The following is a 21,680-nucleotide window of genomic DNA, read 5'->3' as shown; positions in this document are numbered from 1 at the left end:
TCCAACCAACTGAAACCCACCCACCCCAATATGAAGGGCCTAGGCCCGAAACGTCAGCTTTTGTGCTCCTGAGATGCTGCTTGGCCTGCTGTGTTCATCCAGCCTCACATTTTATTATCTTGGAATTCTCCAGCATCTGCAGTTCCCATTATCTCTCACCCCAATATTTAGTTTGAAGCCCTATCCATAGCACTAATTGTGCGATCCTCTAGGACTCCAGTTGCAGTATGATTCAGATGGAGCCCATCCCATGGAAACAGCTCCTTCTTACCCAGCAGTAGTGCTAAGTCCCATGCATTCAAACTGGCTCTTCCCGCAACAATCTTTGAGCCATGTTTTCACCTCTTTAATCTTGTTGACCCTGTGCCAATTATCTTGTGGTTCAGCTAGTAATCTGGAGATTATTACTGTTTTGGTTCTTTTTTTAAATTTAGCCCCAAGCTGCTCATATTCCATGGGCAGAATTCTTTCCCCCTTTCAAACAGCACATATTTTCTCCGTTCATCGGCATTTCACCTGCAATTTTGCCTTTTTTAAAATTTTAACTTGTCTCTTATCTCGTTGGTCACTGACAGATGCGCTTTTTTTGCATTTGGACCTCCTACCCATTAGGAATTTTAACTCGCCGTATCACTTTCCATTCTCATTTCAACTGTGTTTTTCTAATCCATGAACAAATTTTCCAACTTTAATGTGGACAGTTTCTCCCTACTCACACTGAAGTCTGCTTTATCCAAACCGAGAACCTGTTGGCTGTTTAATGTTTCTCCATTTCAAACTCGTATGTTGATCTTGATGATGTTATGATCACTATTAGTTAAATTTTCCCACCATATAAGGCTGTTACAGGCTTATTGCTCAATGTTAACTCAGATATAGAATCCCCTCTTTGTTGGCTCAAGGCATATTATTGCAGAGAACTATCTGGATACATTATGCAAATTCAATATCTTTTTGACATTTGATAATTGGTCTGTCCCAATCTATACAGAGTTAAAATCGCCCATTGAGATGAGTCTGCCTTCAGAATACACTCACCTAATCTCTGCATTTATACAATCTACCATTAACAGGTTCTAGCACACACCCAGTACTATTTCCACTTCTCAATTCTTCCCACAAACTTCCCATTGCCTTCTTACCTTTAATCATATCCTCTTTATCCTTGAACTGATTTCATACGTAATCACTTTGGTTGTTTACCCGGTCTACCATATTTCTAATCTTTCCTGATGATCTTTCAACCATGCCTGCGTAACGGCTAGTCTCCATTGCCCCCAAGCATGAATTTGTGATTTGGAGTGCACAAGTACCCGTATCTGTGCTTCTGTATGAATGTATTTGTTACATTTTTCTTCTTTCTCTCTCATGGTTTAATTACTTTAGAGCCTTGAGTTCTTCTTTTACCTGTGATATCTAAAGCACACTCACTGACACATAGACTACTGTCCTCACTTTTTTTGATTTTTTTTCCCTGTTATTTTTTCCACTTGTTTAAAGTCTTTGTGATCCTCCTATTTATTCATTTCTACAGACTCTGTTCCCAGCTTAGTTTGAGTGGAGCCTATTGTAATGGTATAGCTTCTGGCGTTCCTGCCCCTGCACTGGTGCTGTGTTAACTGACAAGGAATGCTTCTCTGCCATGCCATTCCTTCAACCATGCATTCACTTCTCTAATCTTCTTATCCTTACACTAATTTGTATATGGCTCAGATAATATTCCAGCATTTACAACACCTGAGATCTTGATTTTTAGTGTAGACCCTAGTTTCTGACACTTTCTGGATCGGACCATTTGCCTACTGCTCCTTGTTGTTGGACCCTACATGGATCACATTGACTGGATCATTCTCCTTCCTTTCCAATTCCTTTTCGGATTTACCTTGCCCTTCATTGGATAGGTGAAAAGAACATACGAGATCCTTCACCTTGCCGACAATGATTGCTATTTTCCCATTAGCTATTGAATTCTCTCCATTACTATGTTAGTCCTTATCCAACTCAATCCCTACTTTGGGCCACCCTCTAGCCCCAAGGTGCCATGAGCCACAATTCTAGCTGTAATTCTAACAAGCATTACCCTTCACTCGGATTCAGTAAGTTGGCACTGGGTATGGAGGGACCGTTCAACTGTGGTAAAAGGATTGTGACCATCAACACTATTAACGCATCTCCTATGAAGTCTCTGTTCAGTCTCCACCACTTCAGAGAAAATATCCCGAGTTTTTCTAGCCCCCCCAAAGCTCACACCCACTAATCCAGGCAGCATCCTGGTAAACCTCTTCTGCACCCTCTGCAAAGCCTCCACATCCTTCCTGTAATGTGGCGACCAGAATTGAATGCAATACTCTAAGTGTGACCTAACAAAAGTCTTATAAAGCTGCAATATAACAGTCTGCCTCTTGTACACAATTCCCTGACCAATAAGAGCAAGCATGCCATTCACCTTCTTTACCACCTTATCTAGTTTTGTGGCCACTTTCAGGGAGCTGACGACTTGAACTCTATGATCCCTCTGTTCATCAGTAGTGTTCAGGGCCGTGCCATTAACTGTATGCTTTGACTGAACATGCGACCTCCCAAAGTGCAGCAGCTCACACTTACCCAGATTAAACTCCATCTGCCATTTCTCTGGCCATATCAGCAACTGACCTAACAACATTCCACACTATCCACAACTCCACTGATCTTCATATCATCTGCAAACTTACTAACCCACCCATCTACATTTTCATCCAGTTACTTACATATATCAAAAACAGCAAAGATCTCAGTACAGATCTGTGTGGAACACCACTAGTCATGGACTTCCAGCCTGAAAATACCGTTCCACCAATACCCCTGCTTTCTATGGTCAAGCCAATTCTGAATCCATGTGGCTAAGCCACTGTGGATTGCATTCATCTTAGTCTTCTGGATTCTTTATTCATTAATGGGATGACGGTGTTCCTGGCTAGGCAGCATTTATTGCCCATCTCTAATTTCCCAGAGAACATTTGAGAGTCAACCTCATTGTTGTGGACCTGGAGTCGCATGTAGGTCAGACCAGGTAAGGATAGCAGTTTCCTTTCCTAAAGGACATTAATGAACCAGATGGGTTTTTCTGACAATCAACAATGGATTCATGATCATCATTAGATTCTTAATTCCAGATATTTTATTGAATTGAAATTCCACCATCTGCCATGGCAGGATTTGAACCTAGACCCCCAGTACGTTATCTGGGTCTCTGGATAATAGTCTAGCGATAATACCACTAGGCCATCACCTCCACCTCACCTATGAGGGACCTTGTCAAAAGCCTTACTAAAATCCATGAGGACACCATCTACTGCTCTACCCACATCGATCACCTTTGTCATCTCGTCAAAAAATTCAATCAGATTCATAAGACACGACCTGTCCTACACATAGCCATGCTGACTGACAATAATTAGGCCATTTTTTCCAATTGCACATGAATCCCTAAGAATTCTCACCAATAGCTTCCTGAATACCAATGTGAGACTCACCAGTCTGTGTTCTCCTGGACTATCCCTTTTGCCTTCTTGAACAGAGGACCATTAACTACTTGCCAGTCCTCCAGTGCCTGGTGAGGATACAAAGATTTTGGAGAAGATTTGTAGCTCAGGTTGCGGATGATATTGTAGACTTGCATGCTAGGTCGATGGGTTTGGTTACAAACGTTTCATCACCCTGCTAGGTAACATCGCCAGTGTGCCTCCAGAAAAGCATAAGTGTTCTGTCCCACTTGTTATTTATATGCCTTGGTTTGCTGGACTGTGAGATATTACTTCCGGTTATGTTTCTCAGTGGTTTGTACACCGGGTATAATTCAATGTGTTTGTTGATCGTTATACTTAGAATACCAGACCTTCAGGAATTCCCTGGCATGTCTCTGTTTGGCTTGCACGATTATCAATGTGCTGTTCCAGTTGAATTTGTGTCCGTCTTTGTCCGTGTATAGTGAGATAAGTAAGAGTTGGTCATGTCTCTTGGTGGATAGTTGAAGTTTGTGTCACCCTATTGTCAGTTTTCTTCCAGTTTGGCCTGTGTAATATGCACCAATATTACTCGTTTGGTTATGGGATCCTTCACATCCGTCAGTAGCTGTAGTAGGGAGGTTGTTGGTTTGTGGCCAACTCTGATACCTAGGAGTCTGAGTAGTCTTGTGGTCATCTCTGAAATGCCCTTGATGGTGATTAGTGAGTCTGCATCTTCCTGTTGTGGTCTGTCTCGGAGGTAACGATGATTGTGCCTTTCGGTATCCATTCTTTTTGAAGAATCATATAGGTACCCCTGTTCTGCTTTGTGTAGTTCCGGGTTGCTGCAAAGTGTTGTGGGTCATTTAAACAGTGCCGTTACGCAGCTCCGTTTGTGGGCGTTGGGGTGTTTGCTGGTGTAATTGAGTATCTGGTCTTTATGTGTGGTTTTTCTGCTTACACTGGTCTGAGGTTTCCTGTTGTTTTTGCATTCTATCATTATGTCCAGGAAGGGTAATCAGTTGTTGTTCTCTTGTTTTGTAAATTTTATTCCGGTGAGGTGTTGGTGGGTTTCTTCTAGTATTGTGTGTTTGGTAATCACGAAGGTGTCATCCACATATTGGGCCCAGAGTTTGGCTTGGATAGTGGGGAGCACTATCCATTCTTACCTTCTCATTACTGCTTCTGCAATCAGTCCTAATATTGGTGACCTCACTGGTGTTCCAGAGGATATAAAGATTTTGCTCAAGCCTCCAGCAATCTCCTCTCTTGCCTTTCTCAGTAACCTGGGCTAGATACCGTCGGGGTCTGGGAATTATCTATCTTAATGCTCTTCAAGGGACACAATGAACCTGACTATCCTCCGTATCCTTCTCTTGGATGAATATCAATGCAGAGTAAAAACCAGCTGCAAATCAGGAACAAAATGCGGAGTGCAGAACTGGACGAACACAGCAGGCCAAGCAGCATCAGAGGAGCAGGAAGGCTGACGTTTCAAGCCTAGACCCTTCTTCAGAAAGAAGAGGTCATTTCTGAAGAAGGGTCTAGGCCCGAAATGTCAGCTTTCCTGCTCCTCTGATGCTGCATGGCCTGCTGTGTCCATCCAGCTTTACACCTTGTTATCTCAAATTGTCCAGCATCTGCAGTTCCTACTATCTCTAAAATGTAGAATACTCATTTCTGATCTCACCACATCCTTGGCCTCCAAACACAAATTTTCCCCCTTTATCCTTGAGTGGTCCTACCTTCTCCCTAGTTATCCTCTTGTTTTTATTGTATCTATAGAATGCCCTGGAATTCTCTCCAACCCTACCTTCCAACATCATTTCATGGCCCTTTCTTGTTGTCCTAATTCCCTGTTTGAGTACTTTCCTGCTTTCCTTACATTCCTCACGTCCTGAACCTTACATATGTTCATAAGTTCTTGAAAGGTAGTTGAACATGTTGAGAAAGTACCTAAAAGGTGTTTGGGAAATTGAGTATTATAAATAAATGCAAGGAGTAGAAAATCAAGAAATGTCTGATGAAACCAAATGAAACGTATTGTCAAGTCCTGAGCTCTGCACTAATGGAAGGTTGTGAAGGTTTTGAAATGAACGTAGAATAAACTCATAAGGACAATTCCAGAAATAAAGAACTTCAGTTCAAATTGGAGAAACAGAAGTTGTTTTATTTAAATAAATGCAGGTTGAGAGTGATCTTGACAGAACCGTTTGAAATCGTCAGAGATTTTGACAGATTAGATCCCATCGGCAGAAAGATTGAGGGCCAGAAGAACTTTTTTTTCCAAGGTGATTGACAAATAAACCCAGGACAACTCAAGGAGCAGCATTTTTATAAAGTGAGTGCTGAGGATTTGGAACGTGTGACCTGAATAGGCAGTGGAGCCTGATTCAATCATTGCTTTCCAAAGTGAATCAGAGAAGAAATTGCTTGCAGAGTTTCAGGGCGCCAGCAGAGGAATAGAACAAGAGTGCTCTTCAGAGGCCAGCACGGACATGACAAGCCAAATAACCTCATTCCATGTTGTAACCATTCTATCATTCAACTCTCACCAATCAGGCACTTTTAGGCTGCTGTCACTTCATAGGGGCTTACCTGCCTCTCTGAAAATCTCAAACCCTTGCCTCCAGGCTCTCCAATTCTTCAACTAATTGGCCAGATCTTGAAAACACTGAACACACAGGATACCATGTTTAAAAAGATAGATTTGTGGTACATAGAGCAAACTCCATGGGTACTGTTGTTTCTTGCTTTGTGTTGAGTTAAATATGATTCTTGTCTATTTCAAATGTTCCCCCGGTCTTTGTTGCACTGTCTGTATCACTTGGTTCTGACATTGCTAAATGCCCTGTTGTACTGCTGTACTTTGCTGAGCTGCCTAGATCCTAAGATCCTGCGAAAAGAACCCATTCCTGACTGATGGCCATTTCAGTTTGCCTCAAAAAGGTGACTAAAAGAATCAAACTGATCCCCATTCTTCATAAAACTCAGGAATGCTCAGAAACATGGTAAAGATTCAAATTACATCCGGATTTAAGTTCTCTCAATGGCCTAGTGGATAAAGGAACACCGCTGGGGAGTCCCAGGTTTGATTGCTGTTTTGTAGGTCGCCATATGCAGGTTGACTGGCAGGTGTCAAATCCAGTCTCAGCAGAGGAAAACCAACTGGTGTTTCATTCCTGAGCACAATCCAGTACTGAGGCATGTTCAGTAAGTTGTTGGAGAGTTCAGTCATTGACAGATACACAACTTTCCGAATAAATGAGCCAAACTGGGGAGAGTTGGAGTGTTAGTGAACCTGAAACCCAGACAGAGGTGCTGCCTTCAGCAGAGGAGGTGAAACTAGCCAAATATTGTTTGTAAAATTAAATTAATTCTGAACTTTTCTATCAATCTCTTACAGGAGGCCAGTGGAATTGCCAAGCAGAAGGTAATAAGCAGTCATCATTGCAATTCTTGCACCAAGCACTCAGTAATGTTTCTGGGTAGGCCTGAACTGAAGCTAATGTGCATCTCAGAGCAGAAAGTACAATGCACCAAAAGTTTTATTTAAAGATTTAGTCAGTAATCCATTATAAACATAGATATCATAAGCACCAGACTTACACACAGGCAACTTCATATCCCATGGCCAAAGGGAGATATATAAATTACATATTTATAAAAAATTATCTTCAAAAGCTTTCTTCACTCAAGTATATCACAACAATTTGGGGAGGGAAAACAGGTAACTACCGTCCAGACAGTTTAATGTTATTTGTAGAGTGTTTGATGGAGCCAGTGGAAAGGGAACTTTACTCTGTTCCCAACTGCAGCTGTACCTGCCCTGGGGTGTGTTTGTTGAGTCTTGAGGCAAAATCGAGAACTGACTTCCGAGTGAAACTTCAAACTAATTATTTATTATACACGACTACTCGATATTGCTATTCATCATAATCATAGATACACCAGATTCTGGCTTTAGTTTATATTAGTTGTGGAATAATCTAACTACTTTGTGTGGCCATGCCCATGTCCTCATATGAAACTTCCAGAATGATTATTCTCACTCCACCTACGCTGTGTTAGTTATGGTCAGTGATGTGTACCTTGATGACATCATTGCATTCTTGGAGTGAGAATAATCATTCTGGAAGATTCATATGAGGACATGGGCATGGCCACACAAAGTAGTTAGATTATTCCACAACTAATATAAGCTAAAGCCAGACTCTGGTGTATCTATGATTATGATGAATAGCAATATTGAGTCGTAGTGTGTAATAAATAATTAGTTTGAAGTTTCACTCGGAAGTCAGTTCTCGACCTCGTCAGGTCCTGAAGGCCTTTTCTGCCCTCATCATAAACATTGACAGTTATACATGTATTCAAAGGCATCACCTTGGTTTTATTTAGAACATTTATTGTACATTTTATTCCTATCTGTCCTACAAGCCCTTGACTTGATTAATCTGTTTTGATCGGTAGACAAGTAGAGCAGGAAAGTCTATAACAAGTTATACTATGACAACTTGAGGTAAAGTTAGTGATCTTGTAATTTCTGTGCTGGCTGACATTAGATCAGAGATTCAAACCTAAAGAACTGGTGGAATGTGTGAATTAGAAACAAAAACAGAAATCGCTGGAAAAGCTGTAGCAGCATCTGTGGAGAGAAATCAGAGTTAATGTTTCGGGTGGAGTGACCCTTCCCCAGAACCCAGATCAGAGATCCAGTGGTTCTGGTTGATGAAAGTTTTTTGGTAATTTAACTGCTGTGGTGGAAGAAAATTACAAAGTGGCTACATATCTTCTGCTCCAGCATGAGTTGAATACTGTTGTTCGTTCCCTTAAAAAGAAATGAAGTAGTCCTGCGATATGTTGTTGTTCTTCATGTGAAGAAGCTTGTTCTTCAAGGTTCTATTCCAAGGTATCAATGTGCATGTTGGTTCAGCAATGATTGGATTTGTCATTTAATCTTTTCATCACACTGAAGAATATGGTTGAGGAGTGATCTCTTTTGCTACAATAATAATGTTGTTTGAAAAAGGTTGGACAGTTGTGCCTTTGCTGATTTGGAGTTTTGAAAGCACGAACTAGTGTAACATTAGATTGCTTAGGATTTTGTGTTGATGTTGTCACAAGTGGTGTATTGTTAGGTCTGTCTCCTCAGTTCAGAGGGTTTATTGTGCTTCACATAGTTTACATGCCCTGTAGAATGGTCTATATTTTAAAGACCCTTTGCCGTACAATGTTTCTTGAACACTTTTCTAAATATTGCATTTGATTTGATGCTCAATTGAAAAGCTGCTGGAAATCTTAGGAATTGGACTTTTCATGTCTGCAAGTTAACTGATAACCAAATGTATCTGGAAGTTTCAGTATTTCTAGTGAAAAGATTGGTACAGGTGAATGTTGTTGCAGTGTTTGAATGTTGAAAGGCTCCTGAATTTGTTGATTATTCTTTTGATTTGAGTGATCCCTCAGGCTTTTCTATTCCTAGTCCTACACTTGCTTTGTTGCCATATGGCATTCTTAGTTCATTGAAGTCCTTGCATTTTTGTCATTGTAGTACTAACGCTGAAAGTATTTGATGGTTCTGTTGTTCTAAATGCTATTTTCAGTGCACTGTTTGGTTTTCTGTTTCCAATATGGCGTTTTCACTAACAGGAATGAAGATATTGATATCCAAGATATATGCCCATTCAACATCATGTGTTTAGATTTTTGCTTTTTTATGTTTTTTTTTCAAGTTTTAATTAATTACTAAATTGCCTTAGTTGCCAAATCAAGTTTTAAAGGTAGCTGTAATAATTCACATTCCCGCCATTAAAGTTCAGACATGTTCTGTACTAGCTCCACTGGAACCAGTAGAGAAAGGCACAAATGCAACTATTTTCTGATCAGGTTATTGACTCTTGAGGAACTCTTTAAACACTTCAGCAGATGGCCTTTGAAGATTCAGCAATCTTGTACATCTGGTATGGCCTGTGTCCAGTTGCCTTGAATAAACACAGCAAAAACTACACTGCAGCCATCTTATCTTGATTCTCTTCCTTTGTTCAGACTTCTCCTTAACAACAGCTGCAGTGCAGAGTTCAGACTTTTATTCTTTACACACTGTTGATTCATGTTTATTAACGTCAGAACAAATCATCTGACTGCAATGGCCAGATTTCAGTTCAACATTTGAAGGCTTGAGTCTCTCCAACAAGGCCTCAGACAGATCTGACTCCAATTAACTGCCCCATTTGGATATATGACGTGGATTAACAGTATATCCAGAGTTTTCCATTATGATACTGTGCTTTACAGATGTGTTTGTGTAAAGCAACAGTGTGCTCACTGGCAAATTTGCAGCAGAGATGAATTTCAAACCCAAACAATTTGTGGTTTGGAGACATTGGGCATTCAGCCAAAACTCCATGTGGGAACCATTAAATAAAGTCGCTGACTGCCAACTCCAACAGATGCTTTTCTTCACTCTGTGGGTTTCTGAAGTGAGTGGGAGATGAATGGTCCAGCCTGGGGGCCCTAGCTCTGGTGTAGTCACTGACCCTTATGACGAGCCACCAGTTCACCTGGACTGAACCCTCCAACGTGGCATGTTCTAGACATAACCAACTGGACTTTTAAAGAGACAGACCAGTTAAAAGCAGGGAGGCAGGCTCATCATAATAGCGGGTGGTCCCATGTGAGTGAATCATTTTAATTTGCATACAGACTGGGTAAACCAGTTGAGCTCTAAAGTTGTGGAGGATGAATTTCTGGAGTGGGATAAGGGTGGTTTTCTACAGGAATATGCTTGAGGTCAGTGTATTGAGTACAGGAGTTGAATAGTCATGTTATGGCCATACAGGACATTGGTGAGGCCAGTTTTAGAATACTGCATCTAATTCTGGTGTCCCTGCTATCAGAAAGATGTTATGAAACTTGAAAGGCTTCAGAAAAGATTTACAAGAATGTTGCTGGGATTGGAGGGTTTGAGAGATTGAATAGGTCAGAGCATTTTTCCCTGGAACATCAGAGGCTGAGGGGTGACCTTATAGAGATTTATAAAATCATGAGGGGCATGGAGAGGGTGAATAGCCTAAATCGTTTTCCCAGGGCAGGGCAGTCCAATACTAGAGGGCATTGGTTTATGGTTAGAGGGGATGGATTTAAAAGGGACCTGAGAGGCAATATTTTCACACAGAAGATGGTACAGGTATAGAATGAGCTTCCAGAAGAAGTGGTGGGGTGGGTACAATTATAACATTTATAAGGAATCTGGATAAGTGTATGAATGGGAAGAGTTTAGACCATAATACCATAAGACATAGGAGTGGAAGTAAGACCATTCGGCCCATCGAGTCAACTCCGCCATTTAATCATGGCTGATGGGCATTTCAACTCCACTTCCCTGCACTCTCCCCGTAGCCCTTGATTCCTTCTGAGATCAAGAATTTGTCAATCTCTGCTTTGAAGGCATCCAGCGCCCCGTCCTCCACTGCAATCCGTGGCAATGAATTCCACAGGCCCACCACTCTCTGGCTGAAGAAATGTCTCCTCATTTCCATTTTAAATTTACCCCCTCTAATTCTAAGGCTGTGCCCACAGGTCCCAGTCTCCCCGCCTAACAGAAACAACTTCCCAGCGTCCACCCTTTCTAAGCCATACATTATCTTGTAAGTTTCTATTAGATCACCCTTCAACCTTCTAAACTCTAATGAATACAATCCCAGGATCGTCAGCCGTTAGCCATTCAGAGGTAGACCAAATGCTGTCAAATGGGACTAGATCAGTTTGAGATGCCTGGCTGGCATGGATGAGTTGGGCCAAGGTGTCTGTTTCCATGCTGTATAACTCTATCATTATGTGATTTTAGACCTAGACGGGACAAAAACAAGTTATTTAGCAATCTTCTTGTAAAATATCCTTTCAGGATGAGTGATGACAATATCTTAAAAATTTACATTATGTTTGGAAGAGAGGTTAGTTAATTCTGAAACAAGTGTGTTAAATTTTAATAAGGGAAATCATAAGGTATAAAGCAAAAAACGGCGGAGGTAGTTTGAGAAAATCTATTTAAAGATGACCATAAATAGGCAACGGATAGTCTTTAAGGAGCCATAACATGACTAACAGTGACATATATTCCTTCAAAAATGGTTGATCATGGCTAACGTAGAAAGTTCAGCATTGTATGTATAACAAAGGACAGCTAAGAAACCAAGGAAGGGGAGAATTCCTTTTGAATGCGATGTAGCAAAAAATGTAAAAATGGACTGTAACGTGAGTGAGCTACGGTGATAGTTGATGCATTGATGATCATCTTCCAGAATTGTATGGACTCTAACATGTTTCCTGTGGATTGGAAGGTAACAAGGGAATGAGAGAGAAGACAAGGCCGGACAGATCTGTTAACCTTATGCCAGCAGTGGGGAAAATGTCACAATCTAGTATAAACAATGAGATAAATAGAAATCTGGTTGAGAATGATCTGATTAGGTATAGTCAGCATGGATTTGTAAATGGAAAGTCTTGCTTAACAAACTTTTTGGAGTTGTTTAAAGATATTTCTCTCAAAGTTGATAAAGGGAATCCAATAGAAGTTGTATACTTTGATTTTCAGAAAGCTATTCATGCAAGAGACAAGTTAGAAAAATTAAAACACTTGGAATAGGAGGTAATATACTAGCATGGATTAATGATTAGTAAACAGACAGAAAACAGAGTAGGAATAAGTGGATCATTCTCACATTGGCAGGCTGTGACCAGTGGGGTTCTGCAAGGATCAGTACTTGGCTCCGAGATAAAAAGAATTGCAGATGCTGAAGTCGGAGATAACACAGTGTGGAACTGGATGAACACAGCAGGCCAGGCAGCACCAGAGGAGCAGGAAAGTTGATGTTTCGGGTCGGGACCTTTCTTCAGAAATGGGGGAGGGTTAAGGGAGAGATAATGGGAACTGCAGATGCTGGAGATTCCAAGATAATAAAATGTGAGGCTGGATGAACACAGCAGGCCAAGCAGCATCTCAGGAGCACAAAAGCTGACGTTTCGGGCCTAGACCCTTCATCAGAGAGGGGGATGGGGGGAGGGAACTGGAATAAATAGGGAGAGAGGGGGAGGCGGACCGAAGATGGAGAGTAAAGAAGATAGGTGGAGAGGGTGTAGGTGGGGAGGTAGGGAGGGGATAGGTCAGTCCAGGGAAGACGGACAGGTCAAGGAGGTGGGATGAGGTTAGTAGGTAGCTGGGGGTGCGGCTTGGGGTGGGAGGAAGGGATGGGTGAGAGGAAGAACCGGTTAGGGAGGCAGAGACAGGTTGGACTGGTTTTGGGATGCAGTGGGTGGGGGGGAAGAGCTGGGCTGGTTGTGTGGTGCAGTGGGGGGAGGGGATGAACTGGGCTGGTTTAGGGATGCAGTAGGGGAAGGGGAGATTTTGAAACTGGTGAAGTCCACATTGATACCATATGGCTGCAGGGTTCCCAGGCGGAATATGAGTTGCTGTTCCTGCAACCTTCGGGTGGCATCATTGTGGCAGTGCAGGAGGCCCATGATGGACATGTCATCAAGAGAATGGGAGGGGGAGTGGAAATGGTTTGCGACTGGGAGGTGCAGTTGTTTGTTGCGAACTGAGCAGCTTCAGGAGAATTTGGGTAGGCTTACTGACTGGGCAGGAATATGGGAGATGGAATATAATGTCGAAAAGTGTGAGGCCATCCATTTGGAAGGAGCAGCAGATGTGCAGGATATTGCTTAAATGGTAAAAAGTTGAAAAGTTTAGATGTCCGCTCAGTTCGCAACAAACAACTGCACCTCCCAGTCGCAAACCATTTCCACTCCCCCTCCCATTCTCTTGATGACATGTCCATAGAATTAAACATCTATTGATGACCATGAAGCCACTGTTGATTGTCAGAAAAACCCAACTGGCTCACTAATGTCCTCATCCCATAACCAACCCACCCTCTCATGCCCACCTCCTTGACCTGACACAATCCACCCCTCCCACCTCACTGACCAACCCCCACCACTCACCTATCAATATCCCACCTACCGTCTCTAGTCCCACCCCTCCTTTCTCCATTGATTCATGAGCTCCCTTAACCCTCGATAATAAAATGTGAGCCAGTTGGGTTTTTCTGACAATCAACAGTGGCTTCATGGTCATCAATAGATGTTTAATTCTACTTTTTTTTTGATTGAACTCAATTTCCATCACCTGCTGTGATGGGATTCAAATGAAGGTCCCCAGAACATTAGCTGAGTTTCTGGATTCTTAGCCTACCAATAACACCATGAGGCTGTCACCTTCCCTATCACCAGATTTGTCCCTAGATTGGTGGGACTACTCTATGAAGAGAAATTCTTAGAATCCCTATAGCGTAGAAGCAGGCCACTCAACCCATCAAGTCCACATGGACTGTCCAAAGAACGTCCCACCCAGGGACATCCCACAACCCTTTTTGTGTAACTCTGCATTTTCCATGGCTAATTCCCCAGTCTACACATCCCTGGACACTATGGGACAATTTAGCATGGCCAGTCCACTTAACTAGCACATCTTTAAACTGGGCCTATATTCTCTAGCATTTTGAAGAATGAGAGGTGATTTCTTTGAAATTTACAAAATCCTGATGAGGATTGACAGTATAGGTGGAAGAAAGTTGTTTCCCCTTATTGGGCATCTAAAACCAGGGGGCATAATTTAAAAATAAGGGGGAGTGCCACTTAGGTCTGAGATGGGCAGAATTTTGTTTTTCTCAGCAGATTGTAAACCTTTGGAATTTTCTGCTACAGAGGGCTGTGTATTTGAGTATGTGTAATGTAGAGATTGAATGTACTTCTGATTGCTGGTGGTGTACAGGCTTATGGGCATGGGCTGGGGAAAAGGCATTGCATGTTTTTCAGCTGTGATTGTCTCTTATGGTGGGGCAAGTTTGATAGACTGAATGGCCTACTCTGTTCTTACATTACTGTGTGAAGCTGAAGGACCAACGGGGAGACCCTCCAATACCGACACAATCAAAAGAATCACCTATCAAGTGGGAGCTGAAGATTCGTGACGAAAGAGGGAAAGGGGGCATCTTAACTTGGAGGTGCCCGTAGGTTTTGAAAGCTTCTGTCAGATCTCCTCCTCTTCTCTGCAAGGAGAACAGTCCCAGTTTCTTCAATCTACCTGATAACTAAAGTTTCTCATTCCTACATCCATACTTGGAAATCTCGTCTGCACTCTGGCCAATGCATTTGCATTTTTCATATTATGTAGTGGACACAGTTATACACAGTACTCCAGCTGAAGTATAATGCGTCCTAGATGTTCAGCAATTTCATTGTTATTGCACTCTAAGCCTCTATTCATGAAGCGTAGAATACTATATGCTTCATTAAACTTGCACTCTACCTGTTCTGCTACATGTAACAATATATGTCCATATAAAGTTGCAGAGTCACACAGCATGGACACGGACTTTTCTGTTCAACCAATCCATGCTGAACATAATTGCAAACTAAACTAGTCCCAGCTCCCTGCTCCCGGCCCATATCCCTCCAAACCTTTCATATTTGTGTACTTATCCACGTCTTTTAAACATTGTGATTTTACCCACATCAACAAGATCCGCAGCAAGTACATTCCACATGCAAACAACACTGTGTAAAAACTTGGCCCCCATGTTTTTTTTTAAATCTCTCACCTTAAATATGTGCCCCCTAATCTTGTAATCCCCAAGCCTAGAGTAAAAAAAAAACAACTACTATTAATTCTATCCATACCTCTCATTATTTCATAAACTTCTATCAGGTCACCTCACGGCCTCCTACACCCCATAGAAAAAGTCCTAGCCCATCCAGCCTTTCCTTATAGCTCTAATCTTCCACACCCGGCAAAATCCTGGTAAACTTCTTGTGAACCTTCTCCAGCTTGATAATATCCTTCCTATAACTGGGTGACCAGAACTGGACACAATACTCCAGAAAAGGGCTCACAAATATCCTGTACAATCTAAATATGACTTCCCACTCTGAAAGGACTGAGCAATGAGGTCAAGTATGCTAATAGCCTCTTTAGCCACTCTAAATATGCATTATGCAAACACCAAAGAAATATGTACCTGAACCCCTAGGCCCCTCCGTTCTACAACACTACCCAAGGCCCTACTGTTAATTGTATAAGCCCTACCCTTGTTTGTTGTACCAAAATGCATTTATCAGATGAACTCCATCTGCCATTTTTCAGCCCATTGACCCATTTGATCAAGATCACTCTGTAATCTTAGAAAACTTTCTTCACTGTCTACTATGCCACCAATTTTGGAGTCTTCTGCAAACATACTAACTTTGCCTTTTATTTTCTAATCCAAATAATTTATGTAAATGACAAACAAAAGAGGACCCAGAACCAATTCCTGTGGAACACCACTGGCCACAGGCCTCCAATCCGAAAAACAACCCTCCACCATTACTCTCTGTCTCTTGCCATGAAGCTAATTATGTACCCAGTTGGCAAGTTCATACTGAATCCCATGTGACCTAACTTTACTAATTAGTCTACCATGCAGAACCTAGCCAGTTTTGGTATCATCCACAAACTTACCAGCCATGCCTTCTGTATTAAAAATAATTTATATAATTGACATACAGTAGAGGATCCAGAAGTGATCCCTGTGGAATACCCCTGGTGACAGGCCTCCAGTCCGGAAAACACCACTCTACCCCAATCTCTGTCTCCTGCCATTAAGCCAATTATGTATCTAATTGTTAAGCTCACCCTGAATCCATTGTGACCGAACTTTACTAATTAGTTTACAATGCGGAACCTTGTCAAAGGCTTTACTAAAATCCGAATAAACAATGTCTACTGCTCTGCCATCAGCAAAGCAACCTTTTTGGTAACTTCATCAAAAAACTCAATCAAGTTTGTGAGACATGATTTTCCTCACACAAAACCATGCTGACTATATGTTTTTGTCTCTTTAAATATCCATAAATCCTATCCTTTATAATCACCTCCAACAATTTACCCACAAGCAAAGTCAGACTCACAGGTCTACAGTCTCCTGGTTTTTCCTAACAACCTTTCTTCAATAAAGGTAGAACATTAGCCACCCACCAGTCATCAGGCACCTCACCCATAGTTATAGGTGATGCAGATGTTTCTGCAAGAGGTCTTGCAATTTCTTCCCTACTTCCCACAACGTTCTGGCATACATTGGATCACATTCCGGAGATTTACCCACCTTTATATTCTTTAAGACCTCCCGAACCTCCTCTTCTGTAATATGAACTATTTTTAAGACATCAAAATTTATTTCGCCACATTTTCTAGTGTCCATTTCTTCCTACGCAGTAAAAACAAATGTGAAATATTCATTTAGAATCTCTCCAATCTCCTGAGGTTCAACTCAAGGATGACCCCCTTGATCTTTAAGGGGCCCTTCCCTTTCTCTAATTATCCCATTGGTGTTAATGTATTTGTAGAATCTCTTTGGATTATCCTTAACCTTATCTGCCAATGCTATCACATATCCCCTCTTTGCCTTCCTGATTTCTCCCTTAAGAATGCCCCTACACCCTTTATATTGCTTAAGAGATTCAATTGAACCAAGTTGTCTTTATCTAAAATAATATTCTGTTTTATTCTTGACTCGATCATGAATATCTTTATTCATCCATTATTCCTTAATGTCACCAGCCTGAACCTTCACTCTAACAAGAACATAATGCGTCTGAATTCTCATCATCACACTCTTGAACACCTACCACTTGTAAGACATCCTTTTACTAGTGAACAGCCTACTGCAATCCAGCTTTGAAAGTTCTTGTCTCATGCCATTAAAATCTGCCTTACATCCATTAAAATTTTTAACTTTTACAGAAGGCTTATCCCAAAGTGTTCCCCTGCTTATTCTTCAGTCACCTGCTCTGCCTTATTGCCCAAAAGAGGTCTAGTTTTGCTCCAGCTCTAGTCACATATTGATAAAGAAAATTTTCTTGAACACATTTGACAAATTCTTCACCATCCAAACCTTTAACATGGTAGTAGTGTACAGCCAGGTCTCTCTGCTTCTGTACTCCTTTTAGTATAGCAGCCTTTATACTATCACTCCTTATTTTTTCTCAAAGTGCATCATCTCACATTTTTCCACATCGAACTCCATCTGCCACATATCCACCCATTCCACGAATGTGTAATTGTCCTTTAGAAGTCCTGTGCTGTTCTCCTCACTGTTTATAATTCTACCGAGCAAGAGCGTTTTCTCTCTGACCTGAAAGGAAATGTCAGTGCTCTCGTCCCAACTTTACATCTCACAGGCCTTTGTCATTTCTCAGAAAATTACTAATGGCCCTAGTAAATGTGAAACTTGCAGCAAGTTTTCAAACACAGATTATGTGAGTAAATCGACCTCCCCAAATCCATTAGCAGTGCTGATAAAAATTCCTGAAAATGGGAGTTCTGTTTGGAATCTGGTCCTACGTGCCACTTTGAAAAGGCTCTTAGTCAGTCTATGTCATAGTTCAGGGCCTAAGTTCCTTTACTTGTTTCGTCCCATCAATATATCTACATCACAATGTAGTGCAACAGCTGACCACTACCAGGAGTTGAAGAACCCAGTATAACAGCTAGAGTTAGGCCAGCTCATGCCATGGACCAGATAGAATTTATCCCAATCCAATACCATCAACAAATGCTGCCAAATGCTCTTCATAAAATATAGCCACTATGGAGGGAAGCAACACGGGTAGGAACAGCAACAACAGCATCTCATCTCTATACTCACGACATCATCAGATACCGATGATAAACATTCCTTGCAGTGTAAAATAAAATAAAGTATTGCAGATGCTGCAAATCTGAAACAAAACAGAAATTGCTAGAGAAACTCAGCATGTCTGGTAGCACCAGTTGATCATCAGAACTGAAGAGTCACTTGACTCGAAACATTAACACTGCTTTCTTCTCACACATGCTGCCAGACCTGCTGAGTATCTCCAGCAATTTCTGTTTTCATTCTTTATAGTGTGCCTGAAAATAAGCTCAGCTCTGGGTGCTTTATCTGGCGGAAAACGTGGTGGCTCAGTGGTTAGCGTTGCTGCCTCACAGCACCAGTAATCCGTGTTCAATTCCACCTTCGGGTGACTGTCTGTGAGGAGTTTGCACGTTCTCCCTGTGTCTGCGTGGGTTTGCTCTGGTTTCCTCCCACAGTCCAAAGACGTGCAGGCTAAGATGGATTGCTAAATTGTCAATGATGTGCAGGAATTGGGAAATGCAATGTAAGAGGTTAGGGGGGCATGCTATCTTTAGAGTTGGTGGGGACTTGATAGACCAAATGGCCTGCTTCCACACTGCAGTGATTCAATGATTGCTTCTATTCTATATTTTTTATGGCTGGGATTGTGAAGAGGATCCAATTTTATGGGTCATTATCTTCTATGATTACATTTCTGGTACAATAAAATTACTAGCTAGGCTTTTAAAAGTGGTGAGTCCCTTACTGCCTCGTAAAATACAGTCTGTAAATATTCCAGCAGTCTATTAGATATGTTTGTCTCTATCTGTAAAGCTTTATTGGTCTTCATTGGTTTTAATCACAGAGACAAACATAAGCTCACGTGAGTTTGTGTCATAAAGAACATTAAAAAGAGTTAAGAAAAAGTTGGGCATGTTTTGTTGGAGGAGAAATGTTATTCTGACATTGGATGTGGGGATTTCAGTCCTGGTCAATATTTATTCCCTTCCCAATATTTGTTGTGGGTTGATATTCTTTGGCGTTTAGAGAAATGAGAGTCGAATTTAATTGAAATTTTAATTTGAACAGGCTTAACAAGTTACATACAGAGAGCTTGTTTTCCCCTGCATGGAGAATCTGGAACAGGGACAGCCTCATATGCGGGACTAAATGTTTAATACAGAGATGAAGAGAAATTTTTACTCAAAGAGTTTGAGTCTTTGGAATTCTTTACCCCAAATGGTTCTAGATTTTCTCTATTTCTTGTGTGGGATAAAGCTGTCACCTCTCAACACTCATGTTTATTGCCCATTCCTAATTATCGAAAGAGCAGTTTTAGCATCAGCCATATTGCTGTGGGTTTGGAATCACATGTAGGCCAGACCGGATAAGGAAGACAGATTACCTTCTTCAAAGGACATCAGTGAACCAGGTCAGTTTTTATCACATTTGACCATCTTAAATTCAAATTTCAGCATCCACTATTAAAGGATTTGAACTATGTCCTATGCTTAATCAATGAATATATTTAAGACTGACCAAGACAGATGTTAGGTTTTTCAGGGATGTGGGGGGTGGGCGAGAATGTGAAGTTGGAGCCCAAGATCAGCCAGGATTACATGGAGAAGGCTTCTTGGGCCAAATGATCTACTCCAGCTTCTGTCTCTTACGTTCTGAAGTATAAAAGGCAGTGTGATTAATCTTTGTATCTATTAGTGTTGGAAAGCTGTTCAGCTGTGGACTGTAAGCCAGGTACCATCTTCAGATGTGTGCTACATAGCTGGGAAAAATCCAGAGCTTGAACCCTGACTGATTTTATCTCACACAATCCAGGACCAATTCGAGTACCTACTGCTTCCATCCTGGCTGAGAATGGGCATTCTATAAGGTATAGTATTGGAGCTGGTCCTTCTGGTTCTGCAGCCCCTCCCATTATCATGGTTCAATCTCTGACTAATCATGCAGGCATGCAGTTTGTTCAGAGATACTAATCATGTATCATTCTGGTGCTAGGTACTTTGAGGTGAATAGCGGTGGCATGGGTTAACAGAGGCAGTGTCATACCCACTTGGAGCTGTCCTGCAGCTGAGATCACACAAATGTTTTCTGAATTTGTACAATGTTAATGGTAAAGTGAACAGTTTTGATTTTGGAGTGATTTGTTCCAACACCTTTTTAATTTGTTTTGCATTTTCTCTCCAGCACGAAGGCTGCATTGTGGTAAGAAACAATCATTCTCCTATCTACATGGCTGTAAACAATCCCTAATTGATATTTAAGGGTCTTGGAAGTGACACGTTTAAACATCATCACATCATTTAGTGATGCTTAGGAACCAGGCGTAACCATCAAGATTAAAAAAAACAGAAGAACTGCGGATGCTGAAAATCGGAATCAAAAACAAAAATTGCTGGGAAAACTCAGCAGGTCTTATAGCATCCGAAGAGCAAAAGCAAAGTTAATGTTTCAGGTCCAGTGACCTTTCTTCAGAACTGATGGTAGCAAGGGAAATATTGGTACATATGCAGAAAATGATGTGGGTGTAAGTGGGGAGAAGTAAACAATAGGTGGAGATAGGGAGAGAAACACAGTTGGACAGACAAAGGCTGGGTAAAGTGCACCCTGGGAGAGTGAATAGCAGCCAATGGGGACTTCCAGAGGCTGACAATGGGAAGTGTGCGGTAGCCACCCTGGTGATGACAAGGCCTGGTGTGTGGGGTTTGGGATAAGGATGTGGAAGTCACCAATTCCCATTAGTCCCACTGTGCTGAATCTCAGTGACTCAAGTGTCTCCCCATTCAATCCCATTCAGATTTTATACAATGCTTGTGTATAGAAAGGGCTTGGGCTTGCAGAATTTTGTATGTTGGAAGGAACAGTAAGTATTCTACTTGGATTAAGTAGCCTCTCATTTGATCTGTATACTTTTACTAGGAGTCAGTTATATGTGTCAAAAAGTATTGAGAACCCAGGGTTGACGACAGCAAGAATGGCTCTGATCAGTCCTCATTTAAACACTCCATTGGGAAGTGTTTGATGACCTGATGCAATATGTGTAAATGTTAAGAGAACATAAACTCACAGCGCAGCCAAATTTACAGAATTCTTATTAATCAAAGTTTAAATTATTTTGGTTTTATATTTTATTCAGTTACCTGGATGGTGTGGAGTTCCTGTCACTTTCACAGTCCTCTGGCCAATGCCAGCTATAATTCTAACCCCTGCACCTCTGCGGTTTGTTGGTCTCCCTCCACCCTCACCCTCAGCAATGATCTGAGCGCCATCACTTTAAGTTGGAATTAAATTGGAGATGTGTTTGGTGTTCTTAGCTGGCCCACGTTGAGGTAAATCATGAAGCCCTTCTCTAGGCCAGCTATGGAGCTCCTGGTTTGGATACAGGTTGTGACTTCATTACTGCCTACAGGCTTGAAACCAATCACTCCCCCCACCCTGATATTTGTAACCCATAAAATTTCCCCAAATGGACAACACTGATGACCCCTTC

At 41.5% G+C, this 21,680-nt stretch overlaps 1 protein-coding gene across 3 annotated transcripts in view; it reads left to right on the top strand.

Moving 5' to 3' along the window:
- col16a1 (collagen, type XVI, alpha 1) overlaps nt 1-21,680 on the top strand; it is a 321,764-nt gene that overhangs the window by 129,659 nt on the left and 170,425 nt on the right. For all 3 annotated transcript variants that reach the window (XM_059654248.1, XM_048557999.2, XM_048557998.2), the window contains exons 11-12: nt 6,889-6,915; nt 20,378-20,395. In XM_059654248.1, the coding sequence (XP_059510231.1) occupies nt 6,889-6,915; nt 20,378-20,395 (45 nt within the window). The remainder of the gene's footprint in view (nt 1-6,888; nt 6,916-20,377; nt 20,396-21,680) is intronic.

Source organism: Stegostoma tigrinum, chromosome 24 (assembly GCF_030684315.1).
Source record: "Stegostoma tigrinum isolate sSteTig4 chromosome 24, sSteTig4.hap1, whole genome shotgun sequence".
Taxonomy (NCBI): Eukaryota; Metazoa; Chordata; class Chondrichthyes; order Orectolobiformes; family Stegostomatidae; genus Stegostoma; species Stegostoma tigrinum.
This window is presented reverse-complemented; position numbering and strand designations above follow the sequence as displayed.